This window comes from Chrysochloris asiatica, unplaced genomic scaffold (assembly GCF_000296735.1).
Source record: "Chrysochloris asiatica unplaced genomic scaffold, ChrAsi1.0 scaffold00078, whole genome shotgun sequence".
NCBI classification, from domain to species: domain Eukaryota; kingdom Metazoa; phylum Chordata; class Mammalia; order Afrosoricida; family Chrysochloridae; genus Chrysochloris; species Chrysochloris asiatica.
The window spans coordinates 7,226,199-7,239,930 of record NW_006408596.1 but is presented as its reverse complement, the minus strand read 5'-3'; the positions used below and the strand labels follow the sequence as shown (position 1 = coordinate 7,239,930).

The following is a 13,732-nucleotide window of genomic DNA, read 5'->3' as shown; positions in this document are numbered from 1 at the left end:
CCAGAAAATGACTGGTGTGGCCCATGCGGGCATACTCAGCAGTCTCACCCAGAATCCCACTAAGATAACAATCCTAGGACCCGTTTTTCCAGTTCCATAGGCTTTGTTAACGTCAACATCTCCCCTTCTAGTGCATGCAGGACGAACTCTATTAACTGAGGGGACAGCCAAGAACCACTCAGAAAAATAACTGGGTGCCACCTCTTTAGACCATGAAACCTAACCACTCTGCAGAGTCCCCTGCTGAGAACCTGACTAGTCTCTGTTGAGTTCACCTACATTATTTTTAGACTGGCCCCTGGGGCTTAGTGACCAGAGAATCCAGAAATGTGGGGTTTTCTCCAGTTCTTCTGCCAACTGGATACATGACCTTAGAGACACTTCTATCTGGACATCAATTTTCTGATCAAAACAAGGACAAGGCCCTCCTGACCCCCTCCCTGCACATCCGGAGTACTGACCTCCCCAGGGACAGCCTGAGCCATCCATCTGTGCACCTCTCAGTCAGTGTTAAGTACTCATTGTCATTCTCAATGAGCCCTTCTCTCTGTTTTTTAGGAGATAAAAGAAATCCTGATTTTCAGTTTTTCTAAAAATCTAACAATCCATGTGTGAAGTCTGGGTCCAACAAATAATTCTGGAAGCATAGAGCAAGGTACTTGACACCTCCCACGCAGTAAAGAGGTACTCAATCATTCGTCCTCTCTCTACGGACTGTCTGCATTCTGCTCACATTATTCAGGTACCAAGGCTGGCACTGTGCTGAGTTTGTTTCTTCATTCAATCCATGTGACAGCCCTGTGCGATCTAGTCAGATGAAAACACGGGCTCAGAGAGGTTAAGTAACATGCTCTAAGTCATAACACTTTAAAGTGAAGGTTCAAAGCTGCCTCCAAGTCTGTGTGGCCCCACTGTATTGCACGAACCTGAAAGTACATCTACATTTCCTTTAAAAAAAGATAGTGGAACTCAGACATTTTGGGTTAAGACAGGTTCCTCTCGTTTTAATTTAGATATCTTGAAGCAATTTAAGACACATCCATACAAACTGTACTTAGAAGCAACACATTCCTAAGTGCCAATCTTGTTTCAGCATCTACCCTCAGTAGAACCGTCTGTCTGGATTCAAATACAGTAGCAGTTCCAACCTTGCAGGTCCTATCCTCCATTCTCCCAGCACGGGAACCAAGGGAACTTACGCCAAGGCGCCACTCCTGGAAGGGATGTGAACCATCACACCACCCCAGCTTTAAAATAACCTTGATCCCACAGGCCTCAGGATTCCGTGTAGAGTTGGGGATGGTTTCGGTTTAATTAACCCGTTTTCTTCACATGAGCTACAGGGACATCTGTCACTGGCTTTCAGGGACAGTTCCCTCTCTAGAGGGATTTCCTTCTCTGGAAATCTTGGAGAATAGTTTTAAATCTTTTTTATAGAGTGTCACAACCAGTGTCCTATAAATGGGACGAGAGTGATTCCTTCGGCCTGCAGCGAAGCTGAGTGGGCCTGGGTGAAGGAGCCCCTGGTCCAGTCATCTGAAACTGTGCCATGTTTACCTCACATCTCCCAGGTGTGCCAGGTCGAGAAGTCTCGAGGCACCTTTCTGAATGCTGATAGCACAGCAGTCGGCCCGGTACAGGTCAGGGAGGCTAAGACTGTGTGCTCTGTTACTAGCTGCCGGACCCTAGTGCCTCAATGTCCTACTCTGTAAAATGGCAACAAGAGCGCTGACTTTGTACCTGGCACACAGTAAGCTCAAGAAATGGTATCACTGCCACTGACTCCAAAAGGATGACTCTGAAGACAGACTTTAGAGCTTCCATTGCCAAAGTCTTCATTTTTCAGACAGGAAAATGACACTGGCCCAGGTTTGAGTGACTTGCCCAATGCTAAACAGCTCTATCAACCACCAGGGCACTTCTCTTGTCAGGGTGTCTGGTCTGAGTGCTGTTTTCTAGATCGCTCAGGCCCCATACGTCTTTTTTGCAGACTCCATGGTTGTTTCTGAGTCTTTCACCGCTCACTTCCTGGGAGTTGGCACCCTCCTTCCTGACTCGGAGAATCCAACTCAACATGCTCTGGGGGCCTCTGCGTCATCTCCCTCCGTCTGTGAATCAACCTTCATCCTTCTATTCTGAACAGAGAGAACTCACCCGCCTCCAGTTTCTGGGACTGGAAGCTGGTGTTTTTCCCTTGGATCTTGCTTGATGAGTATCTTCCACCTATCAGTATATGCAGGTCCCCTCTCAGGTCAGACTGGGACTGAACACCAGAGATGGGCACAGGTACCTGTGATCCTGGAGGAAACACTGAAGATCCCATAGGAGTCCCTGCCCAACTTCTCATGGCCTTCACCATGGCTTGCTGGCAGAAGGGAACACATGCAGACAGCTTGCTGGACATGTGCCCCAGGCAGCTGAGAGGAGGCTGCTGACCATCCGAATGCCAGACACGGGCAGTTACCATAGCTACCAGGCTGCAACCATTGGCTGCTGTGGCTATGGGGACCAACTTGGCTGACCTCTCCAGGTCCCTTCCACCCTGGGACTCGAAGATAGCATTGAGCTAGCTGAGCCCATGTCTGCTTCGAGGCACTAGCAAGTCCTGCACATGGAGGGCTCTGGGGCTGGAGAAAGCCAGGGTTTCATCCAAGTGCCTTGGAGGTCACCTTATGTATCACAAGGGCTGAGTCACAAAGACTTCCTTCTACCTCTGCTGCAGTTGTTCAGAAACAGAAGCTGACTTGCTTTGGTACATTTTGTACCTTTTACAGGGTGCACTTGCCCACCCCTTTTCACTCCTCTTACTTTGGCAGCTCTGGCCAGTGACTCGGACGGCAGCTTGTCCCATACCGTGACCAGGGAAACAGCCCAGAACATCTTGCATCACTGGGCCTAGGATACATACACCGTGAGCCTTCTAAGAATCAGGAGGAAGGAAGTCATTCATGAAGAAGGCAGAACAGCCACTCAGGCTTCCTCTTGCAAGTCCTCTGACTGTGGTCCCTTCTTCCCCCGCAGAGGCGATGACTGCTCTTCAAACCTGACTTCCAGCAGCTGCCTGAGTCTGCTGAGAACACAGCAGCCCCCACACCAGGAGACCACAGGCCTGGCTCTCGGGGCCTAACCTCAGGATGATAGGTCTCTAGGTTGTCTGAACAATATGACGGCCAGAACCCTGTGGAGTGGATTCTGACTCCTAGTGACCCTGCAGGAGTGGAACCACCCTGTAGGGTTTTCCAAGGTTGAAACCTTCACAGAAGCACAATGCCCCTTCTTGCTTCTGCAGAGCAGCTGCGGAGTTCAAACCACCATCCCTTCAGTTAGCAGCTGAGTGCTTTAGGCACTGTGCCATCGGGGCTTCTAGAAATCCTACCATTCTGCTAATATTTACAAAACTAGCCACAAACCTTTCCTGTTTCCTGATGCTTGCAGCTTCGTGTTTAATGGACATTTGGCGATGAAAAAAAGCCTGCTTACATCAAGATTCAATCAAAGCCTTTATTAAACCTTCCTCCTTCAAGCAGCCTGCATCTACAGCTGTGCCCCTTCCCAGATATGGGAGTGGCCAGGGCGGCATGGGCATCATCTCCCTGACAGGTCCAGTCCCATCAGGCCACACTACATACCAGCGAAAAGCCAAGCTAGATTCCCCATGCTGGGCGGTCACTGGGTGTTTCTGGGCTCCACTCAGGATCTAGGCAAAAAGGTGCATAGGGCCCACTCTCGAACCCGAGCTCAAGCACAGGAGAAGAAGAATCAGAAGGTTGCACCCCCTTGTTCTAGAGCCGGCCACGCAAAAGCAGGGTGCCACCACGTGATAAGGCGTCCGTGTGTGCTTTTTCTTCTCTTCTCCACAGGAAAGGGTGCAAGGTGGAGGAGGCAATCTTCAGTTGTGTGTTGGTATGATTTAAGGCTTTGGCTGTGGTCTGCTGATACATTACAATACTTCTGGGAATGCCCTCTTCCCAGGCTCCCCGTGGGAACAAACGTATTTTCAAAAATGAAAACACTGAATAGGCTGTGGAGCCGAAAGGTTGACGTGGAACTCAGTGGGTGGGCGGGGCCAGCTGTCAGGTCAGGATGGTGTCATCCACCTGCTCTGTGGAGTCTGCCTGACTGGCCAGCTTCCTCAGTGACCTTCTGTGGCACTCACTCAGCACCTCTAAACTGGCCACGTCCAGGATCTTGGAGAGGGACTGTGGGCCGGAAAGATGGGAGAGAGAGGAGACGTAGTCAGGTATATGGCTGCAAACTTCTTGAATTAAGACCATAACGAACATTAACCTCAGAACCAGCGCCACTAAGGTGGAATATGGCAAAATGAGGAAATAAGATGGGCTCAGGGGAAGCTGAGGACAACGCTCATGTGTTTCAGGTGGAGGCGCGTAGGTAGCTATAGTCCTCAAGCCCTCAGAACTGAATGGACAGGGCTGTGGGCTTCTACATGATCTGGTTTACAGCTCGGGGTGCCATGTCAGGTTTTATTTGAAGACAGCGCTCTGCCACTGAAAGCATTTGGAAACCACAGGAGTGGAGGAGGGCCAGGCACCTGAATCACAATTGCTGCTCAGAACTAGCACCTACAGGGTGACCGAGAAAAGCACGAGGCCTCCGCAATGTCAGAACTGCAAAGCAGCTGCCCCAGGCTCCTACCTCAAACACCTCTTCGCCCTGCCTCATCTTGAGGAGGTTGACAATCGCCTGGTCACTGTAGGCCCTGACGCTGGTGTTTTTATCCTTGGTGTTGTCAAGGAGTGCCTTCAGAATGGGCTTAATGGCCTGGGGTTCCAAGGGAGGTAACGGGTCCTTATTTGCCCACCAGATCATCTTCTCAGCCACCAGTCTGATGTCACTGGATGGGTTCTGCAGACACTGCAGAGAGGAACAGACCGGTGTTCAGTTAGACATACACACACAGCCTGCTTCCCTCAATGCAGAGACACCCAAGTCCCAATCAGACACACTCTTCATCCTGTAAATGGTCCCTCCCACAGGAAGGCGTGCCCAACATCAATGCTGTTATCCCACTTACTGTGCGTCCTCTCCCCTGGCTCACTGCTGTGCCCACAGGATTTCACTTCCTCAAACATGCCACATGCCTTCTTGCCTCAAGGCCTCTGCATTGGTTGTTCCCAGTGCAGGGGCCATGCTTGCCCACCCAGGTACTTTACTTGGCTGATTCTTTCTCATCCTTCAGGTCTTAGCTCTAACGTCATCTCCTCAGGCCCTTCCCAGGCAACCCTGTCTAAATCCAGACCCTACCAGGAGATTTCTTGTGAGTTCCTACTCCCACTACACCCTCAGGATCCAGGCCCAATGGGCACAAGAGTGCTTCTATTCAGGTCCAGTCTAGTGGGAGCCCCTTGTGAGGTTCCCAGTGGGACTCTGCTGCCTGTAGGCTGGGGCGGTCACCCAGTGAGGCTCACTACATACAACAGCACTTGCCTCCCCTGGAGCTAGCTGGAAAGGCCCATTCTTTACAGACACATGAGGACTTGTGAAGCATTCAACAGGCACAGTGTCAGAAGGCCCATTCTCAGAGTCCTCGCTTTCCTATGTAGGAGCTTAAACTCAACACAATGGATTTCTGGTGTGGTTCTTGGAAGGTAAGCACTGAACTGAGAGGCAAACCACAAGGTCAGCGGTTTAAACCTAGCAGCTGCTCCTCAGAAACCAGAGTCTCTATGAGTTGGAACAGACTCGATGGCACTTAACATCTCAACACAGGGCCAAAAGGAGAAGGGAGCAGACGAGCTACGATTTGAACCCATGCTAGTCCCTAATTTCATAGCACCAGGGTGGCCAGGGTACCTAGAAAACAAGTCTGAAACAGTGGCTTTTAACTTGCTTTAACCCCAGGGCTCTGAGAAACTGACAAGTCAGACAGACACTCTTTAAGAGAAAAACGCAACAGAAACACTTTGCATCCAGTTTCTCTGGGTTCACAGAGGTGCTGGAGGCTCTGGAATGAATAGACCTCAGGGCATACTCCCAATATAGTGTCCTTGTCATAGCCCAGTTTGGGTGGCTAAGACTTAGTGGCTGTGCCCCTCACCTTAATGAGCAGGCTGGAGAGTTTGGCTGGCAACTGCCCACTTCCTGTTTCGATGTGATATTTCATCAGGAAGCCCATGCCCCGGACTCCGCTCACTGCAATGGGGATCTGTGGAGAAGCACGAGACGATGGGAGAGCTGGACAGGCTGGCTTCCAGCTCCTTCCTCAGAACAGCAGGGTCAGGCAAAGTCCTTTTACCAGGAGTCTCTGGGCCCTAGCTCATCGCTATAGTTTCAAGCCTTACTTATCCCTTTACACTGAAGACCCCTCTCAACACTGAAGACTCCTTCAGACAGCGCCCTGACAGTTGGGCAGATGAACAAATTCTGAGTCACTGGTTCCCAGGACCTAGAGAGAATATCCTCTAACCCAAACTCCTCATTTTCTACATAAAGAAACTGGGGCCCAGGGAGGACACGTACTTGTTTAAAGTCACAACAAATGATCAGAAAAGGTAAAATTCGACCTTAGGCCTCTTAAGTCTGCTACTTTCTCCCTCCCTGTGCTCTGGCGGGGATTTGGGCAAGGAGAATGGGGAAGGGAAATGGTCCGGCTGCCCCAGAACCTTACCCGGTCTGCCACAGCACTGCTGAGGATCATCTCCTGGACGTCACTGCTGTACTTGCCCGCACACAGTCTGCCGGGAGCCACGCTCACAGCCACCGAGAGTGCCAGGCTCCGCCCGTGCCGAACCATCCAGTCAATGCCAGACACGTCGGCTGGAGGACAGGACACAGCTGGGGTCTCCCTGCGCTTTACAGCAGGCCAGCCCCCGCTGAGCCCATGTGTCACATGTACAAGAACCCCCACTTCTAACGTAGCGTGGGGAGCAGAGGTCTCCAATCTGAGCTGCGCTCTTTGAAACAGAGAAGCTCAGGATTACAGGACCAATAGAGGCTGACACCGATGACATTCTGCATATTGTGCAAACATTTTTGCCCTCCTTTACCAGATTGGTCCACCACCACTCATTTGGCTTTGAACAGCTGGACATGCAGATACCCACAAGCCCCCAGAGGCCTAAGTGGAGGCACAGGACCTCCCCCAGAGCTGAGGGGCCCATGGCCCTAAGTGGCAGCTCCCCAATGTAGAGACCTACCCAGCAAGCACTGTTGGAGCACAGTGTTAAGCTCATCCTCAGTCAAAAAGGCACAAAGCTCCCCAAGGCAGCCAGCTGAGGACATCCGTGTGTTATCCTGAGGGAGCAGAGAGGGAACTGCAAAGGCCGGACAAACAACTCTACAGCCCAGACCCCCAAGCTCAGCAACTCGAGGCCCAGGGGGAGGGATAGGAAAGAGAGGAGCTCTAAGCTAGTTGTCACTCCCGGCTCCTCCTCGCACCAGACTGGGACTGCCATTCACAGAAACTGCCACTTGGTGAGGAGTGAAAATGACACACCCAGCACGTAATCATAGAAAACTCCCTGGGACAGCACATGGTAACCATCCACATCATAGTAATTGTCTTTACAGAATACCTTTCTCCAAGGAAGTCTGAATGCTTTGCATTTATTATCTCAGTCATCAGCAATAGGCCTGGGAGGCGGAGGCAGGTCCTCCCACTGGGTCAGTGTCCCCCCCATCAACCTGGAGAAGTCGGGTATAGGCCAAGCACTCTGTCTCAGAATCTGAGTCACACACACTGCTCCGTGGTGTGCCTTGGAACACGGAGAGTGGGTTTTCACTTGTGTGCCACATCAAAAGGCACCCATTTGACATGCAGGGAGACCTGGTGGTACAATGAGTCAAGCACTAGGCTGCTAACTGCAAGATTGGTGGTTCAAACCCACTAGCCACCCCGTGGGAGACAGATAAGGTTGTCTGCACTCCTAAAGACTCAGTCTCAGAAACCTTAAGCAGTTCTACTCTGTTCTATAAGGCTGCTGCGAGTGGGAATGGACTTGAAGGCTTCTTAATTAACATGTGCTCTGATTGCTCTTCTGAAGGAAAGGAGGATGTGGCCCACCAGCAGTTTGGACCTCTGAGCTCTAAGAACCGGAAGTGCCAAACAAGGCCAACACTGGCTCTCTGGCATCCACTCTTCAACTAGATCTATGTGAAGCTCCAGTGTGCTAAGATGAGAACTGGTTTAGTACTAAGTTTTGCTCATGCTGGGCATGACCCTATAAAAGCCAGAGGAGCTAATGTATCTACAGGGAGCAAGGGTCTACAACTGGGGATTCGAAGCTGACTGACAACACCATGGTCCACCCAGAAGCACAAAGGCAGCTTCAGGTGTGAGCCAGGATGAAGTGAAGAGCACCAAGGAACACCCCCAGCCCTCTCCCCAGATATTAGCCTTGCTCATGTAAATCAGGCCACCACCCAGAGAGGAAAGAGAAAATTTTTCCCCATAAACTCGATCCCCCCTAGGCATGCCAGCCACAGTGCTTCTCAGCTGAATGCAGCAGGGCCACAAGGATGATGGGAGACAGAACCAGGGGCCACAGGGCCCAAATTCTACCATTACTAGACGGTGGCCTCCAGTAAGTCTTGTCATTTCACCTAAGACCGCCCACCCTGCTGTTGCTTGAGGTTGGTGACCATGCCTTACTCACTTCTGAACTAGACCCAGGAGGGTAAATGTCTCCTGGACAATAGTTTCACAAATGGGGAAAATGACGATCATAAAGGGGAAGTGGCTTAAAACAGAGAGCCAACAGTAAGGAAGCTGGAATTCTACAAACCTGACTTCCCATATCTATAAAGCAAACTAATCAGTATCAGTAACACCCACCCTGTCTCCCTCACAACTGAAAAACTGTTTTGCCAACCATAAAGAGCAATCTGGCTGTCAGGAGCTACTATCATCGCTGGTCACCTGGCAGCAATACCAGGTTCTTCTAAATCAAAACTGGTGCCAAATTAAAAACCCATTGGCGCCCACCAACCCCACCATCGACCTCTGATCTTACCTCGTCATGTCCCAGCATGCTCAGCAGGAGCGAGACAATGTTTTTCCGGATGACCGCATCCACTTTGGACCCTGCTCCCTGAATCACAAACCGCAGGGCCTGCAGCATGGTGTCCCTGCAGAACACACGCCTCCTCCTTAGACGGGATCCGCCTGCACCACTCCTCCCTCATGCTGGTTGGACTTGGGTCAGGCTCAGCAGCGCCCTGGCCTCCTCACAGCATAGCCCTCTTACCCCTGTACGTACCTAATCCCCGAGTCCTCCACAATGCGGATTCCATTCAGCAGCTCGGAGAAGAGGGGGTCCACCTTGACATGGATGGAAATGAGCTTGCCCAGTGCCTCCGCGGCCTTCAGGCGCACGCCCCGGTTGGAGTCTTGCAGCGCTTTGGTAAAAGTGGTCTGCAACTGGGGCAGGAAGGGCTTCAGGGCAATCCCAACCTGAGAAAGAGACTCCCGTCAGTAAGGCACAGCTGTGGAGGAGCCCCAGGCCTGGAAACAAACAGCAGTCACAAACCAGAATGCGCTAACCCGGTCTAGCAGAGGCTAGGGAAGAGTCAAACAAGACGGCCTCATCCTTTATCACACAAGAGTTGGGGGAGGCAGCGGAGGCAGCAGCTTCCTTCTGAGGGAGCTGTCTTGCATCAGTGGAGACCTGCCCATATGGACAAGTGACTGAAAAAGCCTCCTTATCCTGAATGTGTGACAGAGGAGGACTGGCAGCATTGTTGACACCAAGTTTTAGGGTCAAGACAGGGAAGTGGACTAGATGTGCAACAGCAGTTACCACCAACTGAGCAATTTCTACACAGGATGAGTGCTTCACATCAGGCCTTCCAATCATTGCACTGTGGAAAGCGACATGCATTCAAGGCGATGTGGCTGGACGCCATCTTTAAGCGCGGCATTGCTGTATGTTTCCTACTTGGTCAAGATCTGTAGCACTATAGCCTTCATTTCCATCAGCCAGGACAGAATTGTTTCGTAGCACCTGAAGGCCAGCTTCATAAGTAGCCTTCAGAATAATCCCGTGACACAAGAAAGCTCTTAAATTCCTCCCTACATACAAGAGCACTCACCTAATTAAAAACCCAGTTCAGTCCCTCAGTAAATACAGGAAAAACAAGCAAAAACTTGATCCAGTACAGATGGCTTCACACTAGAGACTGGCTGTTAAATGGGGAAATGCCACATCGGTCTAGAAGGGATGCTAGCTGCTGGAGGAACACCACACAGGGAATCTGATGAATTGGGGGTGGGGGGGGGGCATGGGTGACATCTGACTCATGGCCTAAAGGACAAGTGCTATGAGCTTAAGGACTCCATTTGTGTCTAAACACCACGGAAAAGGAACATCATAGATGTGACTTGATTTCAACAAAAGACTCAGTTGTGAAGCAGAAACTCACAATCCCTAAAGGAAAAAGCTACTAGATTGAAGATGGCTTTTGCTGCCAAATCTTATACAAGGATAGAAAGTTTTTCCCTCAATTACCAATCTCACTGCTGCTGGCTACGTTTTTTCAATTCTGAAGGGTTAAACTACTTCAGAAAATATCAGAAGTGATACAGTGTTGGGCTACTTTTGTCCCTCTCACATGTGGCAAAACCTGAAGGCCTTTCGGTCATTCAGACTTCCTTTCCAATTCTTCACAAATCTCTTATGTGGTCGTAATAACAAGTCAAGCATACTTAAACCACTTTTAATTATATGAAGGAGCTTCAAAAAGTTCATGGGGAAAAAATCCCATTCTGTTAATTCCATTTTTCCAAGAACTTTTTAAAGCTCCCTTGAGTTTATGTGGCCCTGAACTTTTTTCCTTTGAACAAGCAGTCCTAAAAAATAAAATTAATTCCTGTGTATTGAGCATTCAGTAAGTCAGGCATTGTACTCAACATTGTTTCAGGTAATCTCCACATTTCCCAGCCCTTCACGAAGCAAGGCTTCTTCCCAAACTGTTGAGGAAACAGGCTCAGAGGTTATGAGACAGTCCAAGATCATTCAAGTCATATGAAGTGGAAGGAAGGACTTGGAATCAAACCCTAGGGTAGTAAGTCTAGGAGTCCTGATGGCACAGTGGGTTAAGTATTAGACTGCTAACCTAAAGTCAGCCGTTCAAACCCACCATTCACTCCGAGACAGAAATAAAGATGAAGGCTCTGTACAGATTCATAGTCTTACAAACCCTGGAGCGCAGGTCTACTCTGTCCCACAGGGTTGCTATGAGTCAAAATCCAAGTGCTTAACCCTTCGTGCACTACCATGTCCTCTCTGCTACAGGCCACCACTGTCAGTCTCTTGCAGGCAGATTTATTCTCTGGGACCCTAATGGTGAACGGTTCTTCCTTACAGTCACTCACCTTGGCCAGCAAGAGGCTGAGTGTCTCAAGCAGAGCCGCCTTCACATTCCAGCTAAAGCGGTCTCCCAGGATGCGAATCAGAGGGCCAGTGATGCTGACCACAGAGGGCCTCAGGGCGTCTGCCGAGGTCAGTCTAATCACTAGGCCTAAGGCTTTGGCTGCTTCTTCTTTCTGTTCCGGGCTGCCAGTCAGGACTCCCTCCCGCAGCACTGGAAGGATGGAGGTTACGCCCTAACAAGGAAATCATATCCGAGAGTTAAGTCTTAAAGGCCTAGAGGTCTCCCACCCAAAGCAAGGTGCTCCTGTCAGCCCCTCCTCCCATTAGCTCCCTGGGAGGATCCATTCCAGCTGCCAGGTTCACAGCCGGACAGGATGTTTAAGGGTGTCCATATGTCCTTGGCCATCTCAGAGAAGAACCACGAGTTACTGAATACAGAAGCCCCTTCCTGGCACAACAAGCCTCATACTGAGGCAGCACACACTGGGCTACGCACCCCACTTGCTCTGACTTCGGTTGCCTCCACGACCTATACTGAAGGCAGTACGAGCTCTAGCTCTCAATGGCTGAGATGGTGCTAAGCATACCTCAGAAATTGAAGCCAGCTGCCCTAGCACTGACTATGTCAGGAAACAGAGGAAGGCCTGGCTTACCTTCCTGGGGAGGCAGAACCCGGGCACATGCTCGCCTCGGCTCTCATTCCCAGCGAGCCGGATTTCTTTGTGCAACTCTTCAATTAGTGCCAGCTGGCTGCCACCATCCAGTTTCTGTGAGAATCCAGGGCAAAACGGGCAATGTGAGCATCCTAACCGCCTCTGTGAGATTGTCTCACACAAATACTGGAGGGTGGTGGGTCATAAACAAGACTAGCCATAAACTGATAAATGTTGAAGATGGGTGGTAACTACATGGAGGAATATCACAGGAGGCTAGATGAGTCTACTCTTATAAACACCTGGGATTTTCTACAACCAAGCAACCACGAGACTATTTCCAAGGTGGCCTGAGGTTTATTACTATCACTGTTGCTATTTACTAGTCCCCAGTGACATGGATTGGCAAAGTGGCAGCATCAAGGGGCTCAAGTGTGGCAACAATTGTGAGGCTGGCCCAGGACCGGGCAGTGTTTTGTTCTGCTGTGCATAGGGCTGCTATGAGTCGGTACCGACTCAATGGCACCTAACAACAAAGTGGACTCCTGGCGACCCCAGTGACACTAAACGCTGTCTTGTCCTGTATCATCTCCACCATCACTGGTCTGCTCTGGTCCATGTTGTAGCTGCCGTGGACTCTGAATGCCTTCCAACCAAGATGGCTCACCTTTCAGTGCTCTACCAGACAACTTTCTATTATGATCCATAGCGTTTTCACTGGCTAAGTTTCAGAAGTAGCTAGCTAGGACTCTCTTCCTAGTCGGTCTTAATCTGGATGCTCCACTGAGACCTTTCCAGCCTGGGGGACACTGCTGGTATTTGAAATTGGGTTGTGCAGCTTCCAGGACTGCAGGCACACACTGCCCACTACAGCAGGACACTTACAGACAGGTGATGGGTTCACTACGAGACCTTACTGATTCAGGGTCAGGAGTTTCTATGCACACCTACTGTCTGGAAAATGACAGGAAGGCTGGACAGGGGTTCTCTTTCAAATTCTCATCAGCATTGCATGCTCAAAGCGGGGGCGCACTGCTGGGGGTGGGGAGCAAGTCCCTCACCTTAGTGATGGCATTCAGGGCATCCCAGCTTTCTTCCAGAACCACAGGGTTGGAGTCATTGAAGAGGCGGATCAGGCCAGAGACCAGGCTCCGCAGGTGGCTGGTGTAGTCAGCCTTGGAGCGGGAGCAGTAGATGTTGAGAATGATGGTGGCAGCCTGCCTCAGGCCCACTTCAGGGCTGCGCGTGGCTTCCAACAGATCCTCGATGATGACCCGTTGCCCGGTCTCATCCTCCACAGACAGGACCACAGCCTGGCAGTTGGCCATTTCCTAAACACCAGAGGGACACGGGTCTGAGCACAGATACACGCAGCAGGGCAGAGTGGACATTAGAAAAGGTCCCAGTGCTTTTACCAGCTGCTCGCCAGAGGTCCCAAGCTTCTCCTTCAGGGCCAACATGACTGCTGGGAGGATCACACTGAGATGACGGGTCAAGGAGTCACCAGCCACGGATGAGAGGAACGCCAGCACCCGAGTATTAACAGGTGGTGTCGTCAGCTGGGAGAACAATGCGTATCATCACCTCAGTGCTCACAGAGCCCTGTTTCTAGGCTCTGAGAATAGAGGGGTGAGGGGGAGAGACCCATCCCCACTGCACAGAGTCTCGTGTCTGCTCCATGGAACTCAGAGAACAAGGGAACGTCTTCCCTGTAGCTGCTTCCTCCCCAGCCTCCCCCACACCTGACTG

The 13,732-nt window shown here is 50.8% G+C and overlaps 1 protein-coding gene across 1 annotated transcript in view; it reads right to left on the bottom strand.

The window, feature by feature from the left end:
- Positions 1 to 4,073: 4,073 nt before the first annotated feature.
- The window catches only part of GCN1L1 (GCN1 general control of amino-acid synthesis 1-like 1 (yeast)), a 66,194-nt gene continuing 56,535 nt past the window's right edge, over positions 4,074 to 13,732 (bottom strand). Inside the window, exons 48-58 of the mRNA XM_006865450.1 lie at positions 13,399 to 13,542; positions 13,045 to 13,314; positions 11,984 to 12,097; positions 11,333 to 11,563; positions 9,219 to 9,412; positions 8,973 to 9,087; positions 7,158 to 7,254; positions 6,629 to 6,777; positions 6,059 to 6,166; positions 4,657 to 4,875; positions 4,074 to 4,199 (exon numbers count right to left, since the gene is read on the bottom strand). Of these exons, the coding sequence (XP_006865512.1) occupies positions 4,074 to 4,199; positions 4,657 to 4,875; positions 6,059 to 6,166; positions 6,629 to 6,777; positions 7,158 to 7,254; positions 8,973 to 9,087; positions 9,219 to 9,412; positions 11,333 to 11,563; positions 11,984 to 12,097; positions 13,045 to 13,314; positions 13,399 to 13,542 (1,767 nt within the window). The remainder of the gene's footprint in view (positions 4,200 to 4,656; positions 4,876 to 6,058; positions 6,167 to 6,628; positions 6,778 to 7,157; positions 7,255 to 8,972; positions 9,088 to 9,218; positions 9,413 to 11,332; positions 11,564 to 11,983; positions 12,098 to 13,044; positions 13,315 to 13,398; positions 13,543 to 13,732) is intronic.